Genomic DNA, 25,895 nt, shown 5'->3' on the forward strand with positions numbered 1-25,895 from the left:
CTGTTTTCGCGGTATGAGTGAGGAGAATAGAAGGAGGTCCATAATTATCAACTTTATGCGTGAATCATGTTTGATGAGTGGGGTGGAATTTGTGGATGTGTGGATCAGTTCGATAGGCGAAAGGATTTATATAATATGGATGGTTTAACATTTGAATGGATTTGGTGTACGTAGACTTGAAAAGGTATTGTCGAATGTAGTGGAAATAAATGTTCAGAACCAGGGAAACTAGATGTTAAGTGGGGGGGAGTAGATATGCAGATTTTAAGTAGATAGTTGGGTGAATGTGTGTAATATGCCCGAGCGAGTAGGAAAGACCACGAATTAGAATGAGAACGGGATAGTTAGTATAAATTAGTATACAAATACCAGAAGTATTAGGAACAAGAGGGAAGAATTTTTGGCCTTGGTTGGCACTTCCAGACCACAGGTTATTGGCATTAGTGAAACATGGCTCACAGAAGATGACACAACTAGTGGGATTGAATGTGAGGGTTATGGTGTGTTCAGGAGTGATAGGGAGAATAAAATGGGGGAGGAATGTTATTGATGATAGCCGATGAGCTACAGCCAAGGAGAATAGAAATGGAACTGTGCAGGACAGAGAAAAGAGCACGCACATTTGAGGCTATTTGGTGTGAGATTGAAACTAGCAGAACAAAATATATATTTGGGTGCTGCTATAGACCAGGTGATGAAGTAGATGGTGGAGATAGTATATATAAGCAAATAGAAGAAATGAGTGGAAGGAGGGTAATTATTATGGGATATTTCAACTATGATAACATTGATTGGAAGGAGGAGAGGTCACATGGGAGGAAGGAATTAGATTTTATGCGGTTATTAAAGGATAACTATCTGCGACACCATGTAAAGAAAATACTAGGGGTCAGAGAGTGCTTGACCTGGTAATTGCATCTGAGAATTTGGCTGTAACGAATATGACCACGTTGCCACCAATTGGTGAGAGTGATCATGGGATCTTGAGTTGGGAGGTGGCTAAAGGTGGGGAATTTACAAATAAGACAGGGTACATGTGGACTTCTCGGGCTGGTAAGTATGACAAGTTTAGGAGATTGATTGGTGCAGTGCCATGGCATGTACAACTGCAAGGGAAAGAAGTTGACCGTGCATGGGAGGAGGTAAAAATTGTTTGCATGAAGCAATGGCTGACTGTATACCCAGAGTCCGAATAATAAATCAAATAGGAGTTAAATGGATGAATAACACCATTAAGCTTGAGCTGCAAAAAAAGAAACAACTATGAAGGGAATTTAAGCAGAAAGGTAACCTTCAGGCACATCAACAGTATAAGGTCCAGGCCAGAAGGGTAACGAGTGTGATAAGAAACGCAAAAAATGATTACAAAAGGACATTGGCCATGCAGGCTAAAGAATTCGAAACAGTTTTTTCGATTTCTTGCAAGTAAAAGAAAAAATGGTTATGGCAGAATGATTTTAAAGAATGCCGATAGTAGTGAGGTAACCGAATCAGTTAATATAGTTGAATTTCTGAGCGAGCACTTTGAAAAAGTATATCATCCAGATGGTGACACTGCATAAATGAATGAACCAATAGATTATACGGCAATTGCGGTGAATGAGGTGGAGGTGAGTAGTCTATTGCAAAACCTCAATATCAATACATCTGTGCGATAGGATGGTATACCAGATCGTGTCGATTGTGAAGCGGCTAAAGAATTGCCAGTACCCTTGACCATTTTGTTTAATCTGAGTCTCGGGTCTGGGTTAGTTCCGAGGGAGTGGAAAGAGGGGAAAACAGGTCCACTTCATAAAGGAGGTTCGAAGACTACTGTTGTAAATGACCGACCGATTAGCATATCAGGAATTGTTGCCAAGGTCTTGGAGAAACTAGTCAAGAGAAGAATACAGGATTGGATACATGATAATGGGATACTATATGGAAGGGAAACATGATTTTGTGAAGGGTAGATCATGCCTCAGTAACTTGCTCACGTTGTATAACACAGTGACAGCTGAACTCGATAAGGGTAATGGGTTTACATTGATTCTACTGGACTTTGCCAAGGCCTTTGAGAGAATACCACATGGAACTCTATTCAGTAAACTGGAGCAGATGGAAATGGATATAGGATTGGTGAGATGGATAGGAGGGTGGCTGATAGAGAGATACCAGAGAGTGGTTTATTCAGGAGTGGAGTCCAAAAGACGGCTTACGATTAGTGGTGTGCCGCAGGGTTCTGTTCTTGGACCACTACTTTTCAATTTGTTCATTAACGATATAGGAAAAGATCTGAGAGGAAGTGTTCTCTTGTTTGCTGATGATGTGAGTGCAGAGGATGTCAAAATTTTGCAGGATGATTTGGATTGCTTGGAAGAGTGGACTAGGGAAAACAGATGTCAATTTAATGTGGCAAAGTGCAAGGATATGCATTTTGGAGTGAAAAGATTAGCAGCAGTATATCACTTTGGTGGAACCGTACTCCAGGAGATTGATGAGGTCAGGGAATTGGGAGTGTTGCTGAATAGGGAGTTGCAGTTTAGGAGGGGGGGCACATTGCAAAAGTGACTAAATCAGCTCATCAAATCACTTGGTTACTGAAAAATACTTTTTACTTGGAGAGTGGTAAATGAGTGGAATAAGCTGCCAGAGTCTGTTGTGGGTGTTATGACTGTGAATGAGTTCAAGGCGAGGTATGATAGATACTGTGTGAATATGGAATAGTTGTTCTTCACATGATGTTAGGGCCTCCCTCGATGAGTCTGTCGACTCCTTGGAGTTGCACGAAATAATAATAATAATAATAATAATAATAATAATAATAATAATAATAATAATAATAATAATAATAATAATAATTTTGTATAGTTTATTATCTCTCAAATAAATACATGAATATACTAATATTTAGGCAACAATGCATCTTTTTCTTGCAAAATGGTTCAGTAAGAATTGTAATTACTCTTAATATCATTATCCTTTGCAGAATTTTTCATTGACACAAGTGTGTATTATTACCATTAATAATAATCAGAATAATCGTGTTTATGATTAATGACTCACAAGTTAAACAATATTACTTATGTTGCAGTTTACATAATGATATTTTTTTTAAATTTAAATTGTAAACTAAATATATAATTTTAAACTTAAATATATAACTGAAGTATTACTATCACATTTTCTGTTTACTATTAGAATTCATTACAGAATGTTAAGTGAATAATGTTAGATAAATACTACTACTGGGATGTAACTCAACTGCACCCTCAAAGCTTTGTAATTAGCTTATCTGAGGGTGATACTGGTTATATGTATATATATATTTGTTATTGATTTGGTTGCTGTGTTGGAAGTAGGCAGATCTTTGGGAGGTCAAATGAATGATCTGAAAGGTCGGATCAAAGTGAAATTGCCGATATATCCTGTGTTATTGCATCTGTCCTGATGGTTCACGTTCTTTTTTTATTGTGGGCTTCTTTTTGAACTATTTAGAGGCTTTTTTCTTCACAGTGGCACCCTTTCTATGTCTTGTGTGCTTTTAATTTGTATCAGCTTTGAAGTTTGTGACTTCTTTATGAATATCTTGGCATCTCTGGTCCCCAACAATTGGTAATTTTTTTCCATTTTTGCTTTTCTTGTTTGGTACAACAGATTCTGGTTGAATGGTGTTAAATATTCGAATAGGAAGATTGGTATATTGTCTTGCTGTGCGTTCAATTCCTTGGCAACTGTTTTTTCTGCCTGCTGGCTTTTATGAGATTGTCTCTTGTGGACTTGCTCTTAAGACGAATTATGACTGGTGCAGGTCGTGGGAAGCCTTGGTTTTTGCTCTTCCTAGGAATCCGATTTACGGTCTGAATGTCGTTAAGCTGTAGGGGGATATCAATTACATGGCCTAATTTTAAAACTACGTCTCTGAGGTTTTCTGTAGGTGCAGTTTCAGGAAGACCGTTTATGACAAGACCTTTTTTATGCTGTTGCTGATTTAAACGTTCGTATTGTACTTTTAGAGAATGAAGTTCTTGACGGACTTCCGATGTCTCTTTCATCAAATTGTGTTGCCTGTCGTTTAGTTCGTTAATGCTCATTTTAATGTCTTTTACCGTTTGCAACACTTCTGCTGCCCAATTATTGTTTTACCAAATCTTCATATTCGCTAGATTTTTTTGTTATTTGTTCGTTCTGTTTCTTAAAGAGTTCTTGCACAAGATCTACTAAGCTGGCTTTTATAGTCACTAGACCGTTTTCTATTAGTATCCTTAAAGAGTTTAAATTATAGGACTTACTTGCGTTTTTTTGTCTGTTCAGTTCCTCATCTGATTTTGCCTCCGGTATAATCCGCTGCATCGTAGGTGGCTGCCTTACGTGCGTTTCTTTGTTCCTCATGCAGATTACACACTTCCATTCTTCATGTGTTACATCGGGTTCATATTTATGTTGCCCGGTTGTTTCTGAAAAGCCGGCACATTTTAAGTGTAGAATCCTACTTCATTTCGTACACGTTATAATATTTCCGTTGGAATAACTCCTCCAGGCATTAGATACACTTCATGACTCACCTTTCTTCCCTTTGGCAGTGAGGCGTGATTATAAAAATGGCGACGTCCTTTGTTCTTCACTGGTTGTTGACCACGGTCCTCTCTGTTCCCTTTTCAACACTTCAAAATGTGGTTTCTTCTTAGCCGATCTCGTTGAATTTTATATCACTGTCTTCGGCGTGATAAGTATGGTTACTTGGGAACACTTTCAACTTAAAACAGGAGTTGGAACCACTTTAGAACTATAAAAAAACTGGAGCAGCGATATCACCGTGCGACCGTTCGTATGCCTACACAGCGCCCTCTCAATAATAATAATAATAATAATAATAATAATAATAATAATAATAATAATAATAATAATAATAATCTGATAATGGTGATTTTCTGAGATCCCTATTTATGGTGGCAGAAATAGATAAAATGCGACCCTCGTTAATCAGAATATATTAAACCGAAATATATTTATTTGATTGCCTTATCAAAATAAATCCTCTCATAGCAGATATATAAACAAATATTTCTCAAATTAGTAAATACAAGCCGCAATGATCATCCTGGAAAATTGACTATATCTGAAATTTATCTGTGAAATTTCAGCTAAAGAAATTAACCCGTTTTTTTTTGAGTAAGTGTCAGAGCTCTTTAGAATGAGACAACGGGAACTTCCAAAAAGTCATTGAAAAAACAACAACCAAGAATTGCAATGAATGGAAAGAGAATGGAACTTTTGCGTATGCTAATACGCAAAAGTTCCATTCTCTTTGCTTATCATAATAAAATTTTATTTTAGAATAAATACACTTCCGACATCCCTGTCGCCTTTGCTGCTCATATGCAATTTATGGATACATTGTTTGGCAAGACGTCAACAGACACAACCATGAATAAAGTGCGTTGTACCATGTGACGAGACATGTAGTTGTAGTCGATAAAAACTGAGGAATGTGATATTCTCATTTCAACTGTGTCCGGGTGAAGTGACTGCGAGAAGGGAACTGACGGGAGTTTGAAAGAATCATTGTAACAGGATATGATGTCAAAGGCCCTTTTTGTTACAAATTGTTGATTAAATGGGCTATTATACGTCAAAAATCAGTGATGCCAATTCGGTGATGGAAGCGGAAGAAAGTTCTACTACCCGCAGTGGTTCATCCATGAAATTCCCCGAACGTGACCCTGGAGATACTACGAAGTACAATATTTAAATACTGCCATGCTTTGATGGACACGTTGAATGAAAAGTTCCAGTCATCGTCTGGAACAAGAATGTTCTCAAAGCCTTCAGAACCGAGCCTCACCACATCTGTTCCGTGAGAGGAGTACAATTCCCAAGCCCAATATTTTCCACATGAACATGCAGCGTCTTCGTTAGTATTGCGAAGAGCATCTACAGTGGGCGTGGAAATTTGGAAAGCTGTTTTATGGAGCGTTGAATCACGCTATATCGTCTACCGAATAGATTGACGAGTGTGAGGGTCTTCCTGTTGAATGTCTCTTACCAGAGTGCGAATTGTGAATCGTGAAAATTTGATGCGCTAGTTGCATGGGTATGTCCAGTATATCCTGGTTTGGCCTATGACCTCTGTTTGTAGTGAAACGAAAATTGAATTCCGAGAGGAATCTGAACATTCTGGTCAATGCTTCCTACGTTGTGCCGTTTCAACGAAACTGACGACTGTCACTTTCAACAAGATTATGCACTGTCACATAAACCTCACCACAACTGACTGACTTTCACAGCGCCCTGATCTCGATCCTATTGCACGTCTATTGCAGTAAGTGGACCGTCATGTGCGCCTAAGGGAAGTCCACCCCAGGTAAGACCCAGACCTGATCACATACCCACAGGATGAATGGTCGCAAATTCCAATTGAACGCTTTACTACACTTGTGGAAAATCTGTCCCGTAGGATGTTGCAATCATCTCAGTAATAGGAGTTCTTACATATTAAGATAGGCGCTATTGCTGTTTGTTCCCGATGGTTCGGTTTCCCAACGACTTCTTTCCAAGCAGTGTACATTCAAAAACGACCCATGAAAAATTGTGCTGCACCTACTTCCCACATACATGGATACTCTGAAATGTTCTTGACCTAACAATAAAAAACAAGAATTTATAATTTCAATTTTTTTATTTTTCAACATAATCTCCCTTAAGACAAATACATTTATTCCAGAGATTCTCCAACGCCATTATCCCGTCAATGTAGTGGTTGTCAGTAAGATATGCAAAATATCTCTCTAAAGCTGCAATCACCTCTTTATTAGAAGAAAAACTCTAACTACGAAAGAAGTTAGCGTAGTTAGCGTTAACTACGCTAATTAACGAAAGAAGATTTTTAGTTTTGGGAAGAGACAGAAGTCATAGGGAGCCAAATCTGAGGAATAGGGTGGATGTTCCAATAATTCATAGTGCAGATATCCCTTTATTTTCCCATTGCCAAAACACCTTTGTGAGCAGGTATTTTGGCAATGGAAAAATAATGGGAATTTTTTCGCCTAGTGTTAAACGATCGGAATAATATTCCCCAGTTATTGTTTTACCCTTTTCACGATAATTAATAAACAAAATTACTTTGCATTCCAAAACACCGATGTCATGACTTTTCCTGCTGATGGAACCGAATTTGTTTTCTTTGGCGATGAACAACCGGATTCTGTCTACTGTTTTGATTGCTGTTTAGATTCTGGTGTGTAATGATGACTCTAAGCCTCATCCATAGTAATAAGTCAGTTTTATTCTTCTTAAAATGCTCCATCCACTGATCAGAGATTGTCATGGGAGTGCGTTTTGTGCGAGTACGGCACACATCTTGTGCAAAGGTTTTTCATTTACAATTCTTCATGCAAAATATATTCGACATATTCTATTGAAATCCATGTACACTCAGCAATTTCACACACTTTGACTCACCTGTCATCAAGTACCACTTGATCAAAGATTTCTGGTGTTGTTACATAGTTTGGACATCCTTCACGAGAATCATGTTCAATTCTGGTATAGTCACGTTTAAACTTGGCAGTTCATTTCTTAATTGTCGAAAACGAAGGTGAAGTGGGCCCATAAAGTTTAATGAACTTCGAATGAATTTCTTTTGGCATTAAACCTTCTTTTACAAAGAATTTTATAAACGCCCGATACTCAGTTTTATCCAATCAAGGTATACAGGCACTATAAAAGAGACACTGTTAAACACTATAAAAGTATTTCAATTGATTTTATATTAGTTGAAGTTATATCGTGCAGAATAACGATAAATGGATTTGCATTATTATAAATCACAGATTTTATCTTGTTTTATCACGGAATCTAGTTTTAGTAATTAAACCTTTGTTTAAATTACACAATAAAATTTATAATTTTATACATAATGATTAATCACATAATACTTCTGTAGTATTGTCAGAGAAATGAACGAAGTATCTTTCAGGGCGGGATGAAGGCTGTGATTTGGGCTGATGTCTATCAAGCTGCCTCGATGTTCATCGCTGTGTTCCTGATGATAGGCCAAGGATCAGTTAATGTTGGTGGTTTTTCTCAAGTAATCGATACTGGATATAAAGGAGGGAGATTAACTTTCTCGAAGTATGTACTAAAACAATAACATTTACTAATATTTGCTGATTCACATTAACTTCATTTTAACATTTTACATCCATGACTTTGGATATACACTGTGTATATTAATCACATATAAATAATTACATTTTTCATTAATTAAATAATAATAGTTCAGATATTTTTCTCTATCTTTACTTCATATTTATAAAAGTAGAATGGATGGTTTTACAAAATTCTTCAGCGCTAAAAGTATTACCCGAATTATCCTTCAACATTACTGGTCTATTGAAAGGGAAAGTTATCATGATTATTTATCTACAAAGTGATCTGAATTAAGATTGGAATTTATTATTTTTTTTGAAATAATAACACGAAAAATTCAATTACAAGTCCAACTTGGGCTTCTTACAATTCCCAAATTCTTCATGTTCTTTATTTCATTGAAATGGTTTCGTAGTTGAAAATTAAAAAAGAATTTTACATTTGGTCATGTATCTTTCAGTTGTTGTCCGCACCATCTGGTAGTGATTTACAGTAAATGATACTAATTAAATAAAATATAATTTACGATACTTCCAAGAATTTCAAACAGTGTGCTGTTTGAATATACGTGAGTCAATTATCACAGTACAAGCATTTTAGCGAAACGGAATAATCACCAATGGTGTCATTTACTCAAGAGTACGGTATGGATAAAGAATGGTTAATCGTATGTATGATAATAACTAAAGCAAGGTTTTCCTAAACCTGCTAGGATAAGTAGAATATTAAATCTAAGAATATTAAAGCATATTACAAAAATCTAGAAATAAACGAAGAAAAATCAAAATCTAAATAATTAATAATATAAGAAACCGGTCATCAAGTAATCAATAAAAACTCCAAGAATTAGCATGTTTTAAATAATATGATGAAATGAAATGAAAAAAAACATTCAGTTAATAATCATAATAATAATAATAATGGTTACGGTTTAGGAAAAAGCGTTAGCGGTATTATTTGTTGTACTCTCGCTGTAAATCTTCAAATTATTTGAGGCGGAAAACTTCCACTCAAATTGAAGATGAGGTATAAGACGTATTTGCTTCCGATAACTATATGTATTTCTATCTGAAAACCAGATGAAATAATTCATTAAAAACGCATCATATTTTCTTTGTACATTTGCAGATTAGACTTTGATATGACTGCTCGATACAACTTTTGGACCATGATGATTTCCCATACGCTGTCGATCGTTTTCGGGATAGGAGCAAACCAACTTTATGTACAAAGACTTCTTGCGGCAAAGTCATATACTCATGCAAAATGGTAAAAAAAAAATATAGCAATATAAAAATGAAATTTTTATCAATATTTAAGAAATTCGGTATTAAATATTTGAGATAAGTTTAGAAGAAATTATATGAATCTGTATTCTTTCAATGTAATATGCTGCTCCATACAATTAAGATAATATATTGTTCTTCGTGAATATTTCATTTTAGCAATTCTCCGAAGTGATTCCGAAGGCGAATGTTGAAGACAAAATTGTGAAAAAAAGTGACACTATCGCTTATTTCACATTTTTAGGCTTGCTTATTGAGTTATCCACATCAGCACTATCTTCAGGATGGCAAGTGATCATCATTTATGTGATTCCTTGATAAGTCGGTCGATGGATGAGTGGAAGATCTCACAAAGTATCACCTCCATACTATTAATGCTGCTTCAGTTTCTTGAAGAGATGTTCAAGGTCGCTTGAGGAATACGTCAACCATACAAACAGCTATATGGCTAAAATAACTAGACTGATCATATGGCGTTCTGATGCCATCTGTCTCTTTAAGTTGCTGTGGACACATGTGGGACTATTTGCAACTAAACCGTGTTCAGTAGGTCGGATCAAGTGGATTCTACTGAAGGAAGAATGGGTTTGTAATCCATTAACCATAAACCACACAGAGCTCTTTGAAATTGGTGCCATGATGACATGGCCCTAACAAACCGGATACAATTATCTTCTCAATCAAGCTGTTGTTCTATCCGAAGAGAACGATATATGTGATATTATCCTTTCGAAATTGGACGAAGGGCTTCATATTCAAATCGCACATGACGCCAGTGCCTACACTGTAAGTGTAAGCGGTGTTGTCCTGTACGGAGGAATAATGACAACGGCCACATCTAATCATATTTTATATAGATACGGTAACTGTACAGGGTTATCGATGGTGCTGATAGGCAAGATTTCTTTTTTAGGAATGGCGCTCTATACAGTAATGTGATGTCTTATTGAACAGTTTTATCATAGAGGCAGAGAGGGAAGAATTCAAAAGTTCATATCGAGTAAGACAGAACCTCCGTAGCTTAGTCGGTAGAGATGAAGGCCGTTTGGTCGGAAAGACCTACGTTCGACTCCCGTCCATGACGTGAGGAACATTTAACTCGATTAAAGGTGAGTTAAGTTAGGTTACCCTCTACTTCCCGTCTCATACAGAAGTAGAGGGTTTTTTCTCCCGGAAATCGTTTTTTTTTCTGTCCCTCAGAACAAGCACAACGTCCTGTGAACATATGCTGCTACAGTCAAAAATTACACGCACATATTTAATCTCTCGCTAAGAGGGTTCAACCAGTCCAAAAGGGCAGTCGAGATACGGGGCGAACCCTATACGGAGAAAATAAATAAATGTGTGTGTGACAGAGAGATAGAGAGAGAGAGATAACGATTTAATACCAATCATAACATTCGAATTATATATGAGTCATTCACAAGCCAAATCGATTAACTCCACTTTTTGAATTTTTTTAAATTTTACTGTCAAAGCACTTGATTGACTCCCAACTTTTTATATTCATAATAAATTTCCCTAATAAAAAGGATTAACACCAAATGACAAAATGTTTGTTGGCCAGCGAATAATAAATAATTTATTTTAGAAGCCAATCTAATTAACTGGTGCTTAAGGGTCAAAGTTGTATAACTGAGAGGAGACCTCCACATAGCCTTTAAAGGAATGCGGAGAACTGATCAGGGCTTCTGACCTAATGTCCAATCCTCACCTTCTCGGGGTGCACCCTGTTGGGTATCTATCTGGATACTGAACGAACGAGGATGGGCTGGCAATTTGGGATTTAGCCGACCAAATTATATTCTTATTGGTTAAACCAATATAAAACATGATGGTACGACATGACAAAATTTCATGCCGGCTGGGGCGTCGCCCGGTTAAACAAGGCCTCCGTTGTTTTCGCCAGGGAACCAGGGCGAACAGCTAAAAGTCAGCTGCTGGAACAAATCTGAAAACAAACCTCAATTCATCATCACCAGAGTTAAAGATCGGTACTATCAACATACGAAGCCTGAATGGCAAAGAAATAGAGCTAGCTGAGGAATTAGGTAAGTACCAGATCGACATAATAGGGGTGACTGAAACAAAAAAGACAAAAACATGTGAGATCTTTCTGAGCAAAATACAAAATGTTATATTCACGTAATGACAATCAAGGAAAAGAAGGAGTAGCCATAGTATTCAACATAAAATACGAGGCTAATGGTCTTGAATGGAAATTAGTCTCCAGTAGAGTAATGTGGGCAAATATGAGAATAGGAACGTGGACAATGACACTTATTTGTGCCTATGGTCCCACAGAAGGTTCTACTAAGGTAGAAGTGGAGGAATTGTTTGAGGCTTTAGAAGAAGCAACTGACACAATGAAAAAGGAAAAGTTGTCCTTTGTTGGGGATCTAAATAGCAGAGTAGGAAATGATTGTGAGACATACAAAAATATTTTGGGAAAATTTGGAGAAAAGAGCAAAGCTAATAATAATGGCAAATATCTGTTGGATTTCTGCTCAGGACATGGACTGGTTATTACTAACACCATGTTCCAACATACAAATGTGCACAAATTCACTTGGAGAGAAGAGGCAAGAATTAAGAAAAGTCTCATTGACTATGTTATTGTTGATAGTGATGTTTTTCCACTGGTGCAGGACACCAGAGTGTAGAGAGGATTTGAAATTGGAAGTGATCACTATTTATTCATGAGCAGGATAAAATTGAATATCATATTGAAAAGAATGACAAGTGAGAAAGTTTTAAAGCGAATAAAAGTTGAGCAGCTCTCGGATGTGAACTGTAGACTAAAATACACGAAGATTATTGAAGAAAAATGAAAGAGTTTGAGAACATCAACTAAACCTTGGAGATTCAGTGGAAAGCCTTTAAGGAAACACTGATTGATTCAGCCAGAGAGGAATGTGGTGAGGTTGTCTGCAAGGAGAGAAAAATTAGAACTCCATGTTGGACACAGGAAGTTACAGAGGCAGTGAAAGAAAAGAAGAAGAAAGCATATCAAAAGTTCCTGGCAAATAAGTCAGTTTTTGCTCTTAGAGAATACAGCGACAAATGCAAGAATGCTAAACAATGTGTAGAACTAGCTAAACAAAAGTCATGGGAGTACTTTGGTAAGGATATAGAAAATAAATATCAAGAAATTGGCAAAATATTCTGGCGGTTGTTGAAGATGCTTAGGAATGGAGGACAGATTGCTATAAAAGGAGTTAGAGATGATAAAGGTGAAATGAAAACGGGAGAAAAAGTTATCCTTGAAGTATGGAGTAAGTACTTTGAAAAACTGCTAAATGAAACAAGCAGTGATGGCAGCACAGTGGTAAAAAACACTGACCAGGCATGCAGGCAGGAATACATATCCATACTTGAAGTAGAAAAAGCCATCAAAAGCTTGAAATGTGGAAAGGCAGCAGGAGTAGATGATATTCGACCAGAAATGCTGAAGTATGGTGGCATAAGAGTCTTACAGTGGCTACACTGCATAGTTCAGAAAGCCTGGACAGAGGGACGAATTCCCGATGATTGGAGTAGAGCTCTCGTAGTATGCATATATACGAAGGGAAATAAAACTGAATCTAAGAATTACAGAGGTATTTCCCTACTGAGTGTTCCTGACAAGATCTATGCAAGTATACTTGAGAAACGGCTGAGAGGAATTGTGGAAGAAAAGTTTGGATTCAGTCCAAAAGAACAAGCTGGATTCAGGCCAAACAGAGGCTGTCAGGATCAGATTTTCATTTTACGACAAATAGTCGAGAAATTATTGGAATATAACAGAGATCTGTATTTATGTTTTGTCGATTTGGAAAAGGCATATGACAATGTACCAGAAGAGAGGATATTCAATACTCTGCAGTTATATGGTGTCAATGGGGCATTATATCAAGCAATACTTAGTCTTTATTTGAGTTGTAAGTCAGTAGTTAGAATTGAAGGAAGTACAGGAAGATGGTTTAATGTTAATCTGGTGTGAGACAAGGATGTACATTATCTGTTATTCATTATCTATATGGATCACATTATGAAGCAAAGTGGTATTAAACATGATATCAAAATTGGAGATGTTAATGTAAGTTCTTTGCTTTATGCGGATGATGTTATACTTCTAAATAAATCCGCTACAAGTCTGCAAGATTCTCTGACTAAATTGAATAGCTGTTGTAATAGATATGGTATGAAGGTCAGCAAATAAAAGACAAATACAATGAAAATAGGCTGAATCATTGAAAATGTCAACTGTATTGTGAATGGAGAACCTGTGGAACAAGTAAAACATTTCAGCTACTTAGGCACGATTTTTACTGAAGATGGTAAATTAAATATAGAAATAGACAACAGAATCAGCAAAGCTGGTATGGTAGGAAGTCAATTGAATAAATTCATATGGAATAAGAGAGAAATTAGTCGGAACATTAAATTAGCTGTATACACGACAGTGTTCAAACCAGTTTTAACTTATGGAACTGAGAGCTGGGTCAGAAGTAAAACACTTCACCAAAGACTAGAGACCGCAGATATGAGAGTCCTGAGAAAGAATAGAGGCGTGAACAGAGTGCATCAATGGCAATATCATATTAAAAACGAGGATATTAGGAAAGAACTTGCCATATCCAGGAATGCGTTAGCAGAGTTAATCTAAGGTGGTATGGTCACTTAAACAGATGGGCGAAGAAAGATTAGCAAAACAAGTGTGCTCTGCCAGGTTGGCAGCAAAACGACCCAGAGGAAGACCAAGATATAGGTGGATTGATACGTTACAAAGTGCCTTAGATGATAGAAATATAAGATCTGATAATGTTGAAGCCTTGACAAGTAACAGACTGATTTTGAGAAAATTGTAGTTAGGAAGTTAGTAATGATGTAATTTTTTTCATGTAGTAATATCATATCCTGTACACCCCTTGAGGGTACATGGCAGGAATTTGATGATGATGATGATGATGATGTGATGATGATGATCTAATTAACTCCATGCTGTAATGTAAATCTTTGGGATAATGCAATTCAAACGCAGAACCAAGTAATTGATGATAACGGTAAATTGTTTAGTGCTGTCTTATCACCAAAAAAAGTAAACTAATTAATCACTTACAGTCTAACTGCCGCAGAAGTAAGTAATTGTGAATTTTAGTGTCAGTTGTTTTTAGAAAAAATAAAAATTATACCGTTTATCAAGATGGATGAGAATAATAATAATTATTTGGATGTGGAAAATGATGAATCTGATGGTTCTTCAATACGATTTTTTAGCAGAAAGCTCGGCTCAAGAAAACGTTTATGTATTTCTTCGGATTCGTCATCTGATTGTAGCAGTGAAAATTACAACAAATAATTCGATTGGGCGGAAATGAAGTTGTAATCCTGATAAATGGACTGGAAATGTCCAAAAGCATAGAAGAATAAAAGGTTTCGAATACAGAAATGGAAGGGAAATTGAATACCTGCAAAAACATTTGTAGATGTAATACGTCGATGTCGTCAGAAGTGCAATGAAAAAGTTACTTCGGATGAAAGAGAAGCGGCCATGGACGAATTTTATAATTTAGACTGTCAACTTGAGCAAAATATTGTTTTAAGAGGTTGTATTAAAGTTACCGAAATAAAAAGAATGTGCTCGAAGGATAACAGTAAAATGGGAAGATCACATTCTTTCACATATTATTTTCGAAATAGCCGAAACAATTATACTTATATTTGCAAACAATATTTTAAGGATACTTATCAGATAAGTGACGGACGAATATACGCGACTGTTGTAAAGAACAAGTTTCGTCTTTGATTGAAAGTCGCGGTCGCCAGGTTCCAGGCAATAAAATCGATGACACACGTTATAAAACATATAGACTCATTTCCCGCCTACACTAGTCACTACACACAGCTCACAATCCAAGACGAAAAGATTTAAATCCAGACCTAAATATTAAGAAAATGTACGAACTGTACATCGCGCAATGTGAAGATGAAGATATCGTGCCGGTGAAAGAAAAATATTACTGCAAGGTATTCTCCACTGAATTTAATTTGCACTTCAAGCAACCGTCTAAAGATACATGCCAAACTTGTGATTGATTGCAAATAAAAATTCAGTCTTCGGATAGTGAAGGAATTCGGATGGCAAAACTTCAAAAGGACGCTCACTTACAAGAGGCTGAACAGACTCGTAGTCATATGGCTGCAGATGGAATGGCAGCATCCGAAGAAATTTTTATATTTTCTTTCTACTTAGAAAAGCTTTAGCCTTTCCTAAACTTACTACATCAGTAGCTTATTATAAGCGAAATTTATATGTTTATAATTTCGGTTGCCACAATTTTAATAAAAATATAAGCCACATCTTCGTTTGGCCAGAAACTGAAGGATCTCGCAGGTCTCAGGAAATGTCATCATGTCTGATAAAGTATATAAAGACTTATGCTAATAATTAGGAAAAAATAATAACCTATTCAGATTCGTGTACCTGACAAAATAGAAATATCAAAACTCTCTTAAGTTTATCAAAATTGGTTCATAGTACAGAAATAACAACTGAGTCAATTGAAATGAAATATTTGGTAAGTGGACATAGTTATTTACCTAATGATTCAAATTTTGCCATTACGGAGTCACATGCGAAACAAATTCAAAACATTTTTTCATCAAATGATTGGTAGAATATAATCAAAACCAGTAAAAAAAAACACCATGCAATGTGGGTCAAACGACTCTCAGGATTTTTTCTCACCAAATCCGTTAGAAAATTCTATCATTAGCAGAAAAGTAACAATTACAGGGTTACCAGCAAATTGGCTTAAAATGCAATGGATAAAATTTGAAAGGTCGAAACGCCTCGTCATCAATTCAAATATGACTTTAACGAAGATTCATAATTTCATGCCATTAATATAAGAAAATCTGTAGCAGGTAGACCACTAGGTCTGAAAAATGTAGACCAGCCTTTGTTATATACTACAGGTAGAACTGTGACAAGAGAAAAAAGGAAAGATATGATGGACCTGTTGAAATTCATTCCTCCTATTAAACATGATTATTAAATTATTTAAAATATAAAGAGCCAACAGGCTTCAATTTCGGAGATGTTAACATTATTTAAATTAAGGGGATGTTAAATCCCACATTGTTTTAAAACCGAATAAGAAAATCAAAGATCGGAATCAAAGAGTTTCATGCCGAATATAATATAGTAACTATAAAAGTATCGGCGGCTACTAGCGTCAGCTAAAACACGTAATGCAAGTACGTAGTACAAACTAGGGCAACTCGTAGCAGAGGTGGTGAAAGTTCGGATCGCTATTCTTAGCATTTTCCATAATGAAAACCCATCTCCTAGGAGATGTGTGATGTTATACATTATGGCAGGAGGTCACTACCCAGACCGGTTTCGATCTTTGAATAAGTGAAACGGGCTCTAAAAATAAGACGTTCCCGAAAGATTGGGCAACACCGTGTTGTTCCACTCAATGACAGGCTCACCCCGCCACCGAGAAGAACTTCTCAGCATTGGCTCTACCCAGTGGCAGGCTCACCACACCACCAAGCAGAGCTATAATCTCAGCGGTGACCCCACTCAGAGACAGGCAAAAACCTATCCACAAGCAGAGCCTCTCAGAGCCAGCCCCCCCCCCACACCGGTTTCAATCTTTATTGAGATCTCATCAGTGAGTAGCTAGACCAAATAATACTAAGGAACTTTGAACTTAATTGGTTGATGGACTCAGTCTTTGATTCTTTATCCCTTCATCTGGATTTTATATTGTGGGTGATGAGATCATTGTGGGTAATTTACCTGCTCATTGTGAACATTGAGGATGTATCAGCTTTCTCTTGCGATGGAGGATTTCGGATTTTTATGTTTGAAACGATCTGAGGGTTTGTAGTCAGCTGCCTGTCGAACTAGCTGATTTGGGTGATTATCCGTGATTGTGAAGAATTTCTCCGCAATGCCTGTCATGTAGGTCTTAATATCTGGAAGATTGCCTTCTTGATGTAACTGGATGTTTCTGACGAACCATGGGGCATTTAATGCTATTCTTTGGCATTTATTCTGTATTATCTGAAGTCTGTTGATGTTGCTTTTAGTAATGTGACCCCAGGTTGGAGAGGCGTAAGTTAGTTGCGGTCTGATTACCGATTTGAAAAGGAGGATTTTGTTGCTTATGATCAGGAAGCTGTTCCTATTCAAAAGTGGATATAGCTGTGCTATGGTCTGACTTGCAAATAATAGTAAGGGTTTAGCGAAAAGAACTTATATACTCTGCCATACGAGTTGTCAGAAAGGTGCACCCATAAAATTATTTAAAATATAAAGAGCCAATAGGCTTTATTTCGGCGATGTAAACATTATTTAAATAAGGGGATATTAAATCCCACATTTTTTTTAAAACCGAATACGAAACTCAAAGATCAGAATTTATTTTAAAACCGAAATTATTCGGTTTTAAAACAATGTGGGATTTAATATCCTCTTATTGAAATCATGATTATTATAAAAACTTAAGAACAAATCGATATGACGGGTTCTCAAATACAACTACCGTAGAAGTCATCATTTATGTTGCTGATGAATCAATTTAAACAAACTAATAATAATAATTGTAACAATAACAAAATAGTTATTATTCATTTTTGCGAAATTCTTTACTAAAAATGTATGATAAAGAAGTTTTTCTGTAATAAAAAAATAATTTGAAGACTGAATTTGATGTTATTACTTTTTTTTTCACTTGCCAAATCGATCAACTCCCTTAGTCACGCAAAAATAGTAATAATAATAATGATTTCTGCAAGGATATTCTATCTTATACCTTTTATATGTCGTTAGATAAAAGCTACAACTGCAATAATACATTCTACAATGTTTATTTGAATTTATATTTTAAAAGGAATTTTAAAAAACAATGTATATTATTTTAACAATTTTCTCCACTTTTTGTTTTATGGAGTTAATCGACTTGGCAAGTGAGCGGCTTATATGTATGTTTTAAAATGTTCACAGTCATTCAGCATTTTGTTACAAGCGCATTAACAGTAATCGTATCTATAGTATTAACACAGTTCAATTATCAATATTATGAGATTTTCCATTTTCATGCATTGTGCATTATATATATATTTAACTTTTATAATACCATCGTTATGCTTATTTTATTTATTTATTTATTTATTAAGTAATTCTTCATAGAAAACAATAATATTTTTTCGCAATGTAAGTGATATTGTTCAAATCATTGTGAACACTGCAACAACGTATATTAAAACTATATATTATTTATTTACTTCCATATTATATTATAATATTATTAAAATCATTTTAATAACTATTATAATATGTATATTATCATTATAATTTTAACTTCATAATTAAATTTGTGATGTATGAATGATTTCTCTATTAGTTAATCGTACTAGATAAATGATGGAAAGTCATCTTCTGGAGCTGTTATTTCTGTCACATACGGATTGTCCATCTCTGATTTCATTCCATTTTCTTATACATTTGCAGTTTAATATTTTTTCAAGGAAGGTATTTCTAAATCCCTTAATATTATTTCTACATCTTTACAGAACGATTAAGACTTTCATTCCGAAAGTATGTTGTAAAATATCTCAAATTCGTGCTAGGAATTTGCATGCTCGTTGTACAGAAACAAAGATGTGATTATGAACGGTTTGGGATTGTCTTTTATTAAAATTTTATCTTACACAAAATGTTTAAATATATTTTGTAATGGATTTAGTTTTCATTTGTTAACCAAATATTTTCCAATAGGCACTGTAGAAGAATATTTCAGTTCTGAAACACTCTGGTATAGAAAACTAAAAGTAATGCATCAATAGTTTTCTTACAACTTGTGAAATCGATCAAAGGTATTCTGTTTAGTTGAGAGCTGAAGAAGGCCTTTATGATATAAATACAATGTATATATATGTATGGAGGAGAGAGAGAGAGAGAGAGAGAGAGAGAGAGAGAGAGACGCGTTTTTCTAGAGATACATAAGTGTTATTATATGATAAAAACAATCCCGGAGTTATACGGGGAAAATCTGAATTACGTACATCACTTACAAGTTCCTTCCTAATACCGTCTTTTCTTCCTTTTCTTTTAGGATTCTTTCAATAGGAACTAGTCTAACATGCCTTTTCCATCTTAGCTGCATGGTTCTTGGTCTCGTGATTTTCGCTAATTTTTATGCCTGTGATCCACTGCAAGATCCGGAAAGCGGTGTGTCATCCCCAGACCAAGTAAGTAGTGCATAAAATGTTCTTAATCTGAGGTAAAACGATTTAACTGAAGATTTCGGTTGTGCTATTATTATTTTTAAGAAAGAAGAGAGTTTCTACGAAAGGTCATATAACAGGTATTTTAAGCGGATTTGAATGTCAATACTACAATTATTTCACAGTGAAATATGTGAATGAAGTAATCAATAATTCACATTACGCTTGACGTTTCGGCATTTAATCGAAAGCCAAATACCATGAAGCAGTTAGAACCACTCATACTGCTAGAATTTAGTAGTAAGGGTATTGCTGTGAAGAAATCTTGTTCAGGTGTTATGAAAGGCATAACCTACATGATTGTGAGGGAGACATTGCGATGTAGAAAGATGCGAAAAGGCTGTATATGAAACTAATTAGTTGCTGATGCTAGTGATCAGCTTGGTTGATTATCAATCCTGAAAGAGCGAAGCATGTAATAAATTTGAGTCATCGTATTGTAAAGAATGTGATATAAAGAACTTCATTTTTCGGTCACCTTGGAAACTCTGAGCTGATATTGGTGAAGTGATGAATGAAGCGTGTAGAAACTAATTGATGACCTCAAGCATTGAACAAATATTATGGAATATCTGTAAAGATACCAGGATATCAATAAAAACAAAATCTAGAATCTATAGGAATTTGGTTTTCGTTTTGTATTATGGAGTTAATACAGAGGATTATCAAAATAATGGAAACAACTACAAATTTTTGGATAATGTTTTATTAATAAACTGCCGGCACACTTCGAGCTTTTGAAATACCATAAATTAGAAGTGCAATAGACAATTCATGTACACAGAATAATGAAATTTAGGACCATTCAAAACGGCAGAAGCTTAGGAGAAACATGCATGGAATCGGCAGATATCCAATCTAGTCAAACTGCCTTGACGGTGTTGTTGCTTAAGGAACTTCAACGTTGAAATTTTGAAATTTCAAAAGCTCGAAGTCTGCCTGCAGTTTATTAATAAAACATTATCCAAAAATTTGTAGTTGTTGCCATTATTTTGATAATCCTCTGTATCAGCTCCATAATACAAAACGAAAACCAAATTCCTATAGATTCTGGGTTTTGTTTTTATTGATATCCTGGTATCTTTACAGATATTCCATAATATTTGTTCAATGCTTGAAGTCATCAATAATTGTTTACAGTTTATGTAGGAATATCATTATATATATGCATATTTCCTTGTGCAGAAAACATGCACTTTAAAGAGTGTCCTTGCAAGCAATGCATAAAATATTTATGCTTCATTGTTAACAGCCACCACTAATTGTCATATATGTTTTACTAATTAACAGATAATATCATCCTTTCTCTATTACTGAAAGTATATGTTGGACTGTATGTGATTCCCGTAGATCGTTATTTCAGAATTATTATGCCAATGACCGACTAAGATTTAAATCTATTCATTTTGGCTGCTCTTATACTGTTTTGAACATTTAAACATAAAAATGTTGAAATGTTCAAAACTGAATTGACTTGGTTTTGTCATTTTGAAAAGACACGCAAGTAATGAGTATCCATTGTACTTTATATGGACTATTAAAAATGCATACATAATTATATCCATCAAGTATTTGTTGAATCTTCAAAACCCTTTTCAAATGAACACATGCAGAAATTCAAGAGAGGGGAAAAACGACGTTATCGTGTTAAAGAACAGACAACCAGACCAAAACACAGAAAATACGTGTACATAAACAGCCCTAATAGCTTTCGCTGCTTCGTCTGTAACTCAAAGCAATTCACTTGTTCTAAATTATTATACATGGATTGAATGGCTTGTGAAGAAATGGCCTATAATCTGTTATTATGAAATATGTAAAAAAATTAAATGGCTTATACTTTGCAAAATACTATACTGATATACTACTGTACTTTGAAAAATCTCCGTTAACACTTTCCTTTTCACATAGCGAATAAGCGATGCCTTGTTAATCCTTTCTAACTTGTCAATCTGCACCGTTAGCCAATCAGAAATAAAGGTTAATAACAATGACTAATTTTATACTGGAGCCAATGTAGAGAAGATGGAAGGCAAGTGCCTCCATCTAGTGGTTCCAAACGCAATATATTATTTTGTGTGTTTTCCGATCGACATTCATGAATTTTTACTGGAGGAGAAATCCAAGTTACAGCAACGAAAAACAGCTAATCCGTGCTAGTGGTCAAATTCGGGAACTGGTCAAAGAGAGTGTTGTTAAAAGTTCCTCCAGTAAGATACTAGAAATACGAAATAAGCTTTCCGGAACGATCCATGATAGGCTACATGAACTTCGCGTAGCCTATCAATATCGATGCAAAATCCACATTTCCTGAAAAACTTGTATCACACATGTAAGTACTTTTATTTCTTAAAGAATACTTATATCAAACACTTTTTGATATAAGGGGAAGAATAACACTTCTGAAGAGCGGTTCCCTAATCTTATTCTACTTACTTCATTTATCTGTGTTCTGTCGGTATCTTTTTATATATTTCAAAAAATTTCTTTCAGCTTTATTCGTACTTTTCTGGGACCTTGTTCTCCCGATTTCCAGGACTTCCGGGCGTGTCTGTTTGTGGACTCATGAGCGGCGCACTGAGTACTCTTTCTTCAGCAGTCAACTCTTTGACCACGGTGACCCTGAAAGATATAACAAGGAATTACTCATCGTTTAAATGCATTTCACAGAACGAAGTCGTGTTAGCCAGATTTTTCGGTAAAACTTCTATCAATGCTTTTTCTAATAATATAAATGTTGCATTTTATTAATATATTTCTAATATAAGGAAGATATATATATATATATATATATATATATATATATGAGAGTTCACTTACACTGGTATTTGCATCTCAGTGTGTGACGACAGTATCTTTCTTTGGGAAGTCTCTTGGGTTTCGTTTCGAATGCAAAGAACCTTTTAACAGGCCATTTTCCAATCAAATATCTCTAGTTTTTATTATATGAATATATACAGACCAGTCCAACAACAAACGCAATTAAGAAATACCACGATTCTCTAACGTAGCAGTTATTGCTTTGCTCAATATCGACTTCAAATGAAGAAAGAAAAAAAAAAACCACAACTGAACTTGAATCTGAAATTAAGCGAAATACAATATTATTATTATTATTATTATTATTATTATTATTATTATTATTATTATTATTATTATTATTATTATTGTTGTACTGGCACCTGCATGCAGTCCGAAGAATGCGTGCGCGAGACCGAAACTATTCGCATGCCACTGAATGAACCCATATTAACAGACAAGGAACTCATAACTGACTCAGGTAATCCAACCACCTTAATCACAAATATCCAAGAAAAATATCTAGTCCTCTCATCCCTCTTTACAACACCCTTATTCAACTTCCAAGGGTGACCATGTAATCTGCTGATCCCTCTAATCAAGTGCTGAAACATTTCCCGTGCACCAATTATAAAATCCTTTAAGTAACATTCCACAGACCAATCATCATCTTGTTTGCTCACCTCTGAATCTTCTCCACTGTCTCCTCTTCCCCCAAGAAACCCAGGATTACTCCGCTCAGGTCTGAGTGGAGTAATACAGATGACAACTTATGCATGCCTTATAAAGTAATAATAACTTCCTTCTTCAATATTCAAGTAATATTATGAGCATCTTTAGTATTATGTCCTCTTAACATTAACTGTCTGTCTCCAACCCTAAATCTCTAGCTTCACCTATTTCCTTGAATACAGTTTCATCAATGTTGAAAGGTGTCTGTAATTTATTTATCTGAAATTTCATAAATTTACATTATTCCACATTTAACTGAATCCCATTATCTTTTGCCCATATTGAGAGCCTATTTAGATCACACTTAAAGCTGCCCGCGCCTGAATTAACTATGAGCGTGAATTAGCCTATTACTCTACCTAATTTCATCATCAGGAAACAACTGAATATTTCCTTCCAGGAATTTCTTACACCATATATGTATAAATTCAATAGCAGTGGTCCCAGCACTAAATCTTGAGTTTTTGCTTTGATTTTTACCCCACTATATATCAGTTTTGAGATCTATCCAACAGATACCCTCTTATCCACATAACCACTGTCATATCCATTCCCATTTGTCGTGATATCCATCACAGAGTTCCGTTTGGTATTGCTTTGAAAAATCAGTAGAATCATCGTGTGTACAACTCACTGCTTTCATACAATCTACCTTATAATAGAGAATTATTTTGCCCCATTTGCACTTCCTTGGAACGCTAGAAGAGCATAGGGAGTGCTCTATTTACATTGAGATTCTGCAATATCCTTCTCCTCCAACTGATCCACCTCTGTTCCCACATCAGCCACTGTCACATATGTTAGTCAAACCAGCCTCGTTCACACAATTCTACAGAGGTAGGACACCTCCAGGAATAAGGAGTAACCAATCTATTCGGTAAGATTTCTCCTCCGAATTCCTCCGGTAAAAAAGTGTAGGTATGCGTACATTAGGACAGCATCGGATAGGATAGGCTAATAGAGCATGGTTGCACTTACGAGTGCGTGTATGAATAAAAGAGATAAATATAAGATAGGAAACATAGCTAAAAATATATTATTATTATTATTATTATTATTATTATTATTATTATTATTATTATTATTATTATTATTATTATTATTATTATTCCATCTCTCCTCTTTTACCCTGCTGTGTCGAGGATTTGCTATTCACTTAACCGCTACGCATTGAGGATAAGGTGGTTATCCCTATATTTTCTGATGTGTCTTATTTCTTCAGATGATGTGATCACCATAAGGCGGGTTGCCTGTTCTGAGGGAAGTAACACCCTATAGTTTCCCGGTGGAAAAAAAAAACTAACCTCCATATGAGACCGGCCAATTCACCTTTAGTCGAAAGAGTCCAAGATAAATTCCTCACGTTATTGACTGCTATCGAAACCAGGTCTTCCCGATGAAAAAGCTCCGCCTATTATGACTGAACCACGCAGACTCTTAAAATATATATATATACGAAGCTAATGTTTTCCTCTTAAGTATGAAAACATGTTTTTACAGAAATTAATAGAAAAATGAAAATGAACAAAATTGAGAATATCATGTGTTTCAGAAATTCATTAAAAATATTTATAATGAAAAAGTTAAATATCTTAAAGTATGAAATAACATATTCAAGAAGGAAGACGAGGAAAAAGTCAGGCGTGAAGTTACCAGCCAAATTTACCTGGGTGATAAGTCATTATACCTTTCTGTTGTACACAACGGTGATTACTCGGCAGATTCTTACACACATTACGACCTTACCCAAATTATTCAAAAGCAGATCAGAATAACAGATAACCCGAACCACTCCCCAAATACCCTACATCTCTTCCATGCCAATGACAACTCCAAATATCCAGTGAATGTAGTGAGCCTTCCTGATTAATTCTGACCATTACTTAGTGCTCATCTCCTCCCTCATGAAACAACGCTTACACAGTCACTCACACACAAGAGTAGTTTGGCATTATAACAGTGCCCAATGGGACAGCCTCCGATACTACTATGCTTCATTCCCATGGCTGGAATACTGTTTTCGGTCTTCCAGTCCCAACATATGCAGCGAATGTATCACCAAAGTAATCCTCACTGGTATTAAAACATACATTCCACACAATAATCTGAACTGCCGCTCCAATCCCCCCCCATCTAAATTCTAGTTGTGCAAAGGCTGTACAAATGAAAAATCAGACATAGCTCAACTGGCTCAAATCAAGAACCCCACCGTCCTGCAATACCTATACTGCAGCCCGAAAGAGATGCAAGAAAATTATCAATGCTTCTAAAACAGAATTTGAACTGGCAAAAAAACCAGGAAACGTGCAGCCTGTTCAAATGGCAGCCATGCCTTGTGGTCTCTTGCCAAAGCAATTGGTCGTAACTTTTGCTCTACACGATTCTCAACCCCCATCACACCGAGAAGGCCCATTTGCAACATCACCACACAGAAAAAAGCTATCCTCCTGACTTCACACTTTGCCTCCAATGCACACATAACCTGCAGTCGCAAAGGCCCTCCAGCTATTACAACTGACCAACATACAATGCTCCTGTATCCTTTTGCCTAAATGATATCATAAATCTATTGTCTAAATTAGATACAAAAAAGGCATTTGGCCCTGATGGCATTCTTCTAATTGTCCTGAAAGTCTCTGCACCAGAACTGACTCTTACGATTTG

The 25,895-nt window shown here is 35.7% G+C and overlaps 1 protein-coding gene across 1 annotated transcript in view; it reads right to left on the bottom strand.

Moving 5' to 3' along the window:
- Nucleotides 1–22,195: 22,195 nt before the first annotated feature.
- Nucleotides 22,196–25,895, bottom strand: part of LOC150105605 (sodium-coupled monocarboxylate transporter 2-like) — a 52,974-nt gene continuing 49,274 nt past the window's right edge. The window contains exon 4 of the mRNA XM_090393994.1: nt 22,196–22,322. Coding sequence (XP_090250120.1) covers nt 22,196–22,322 — 127 coding nt within the window. The remainder of the gene's footprint in view (nt 22,323–25,895) is intronic.

The sequence above is a fragment of the Typopeltis vanoorti genome, chromosome 6 (assembly GCF_054136105.1).
Source record: "Typopeltis vanoorti isolate ZY-2024b chromosome 6, IOZ_Tvanoo_1.0, whole genome shotgun sequence".
NCBI classification, from domain to species: domain Eukaryota; kingdom Metazoa; phylum Arthropoda; class Arachnida; order Uropygi; family Thelyphonidae; genus Typopeltis; species Typopeltis vanoorti.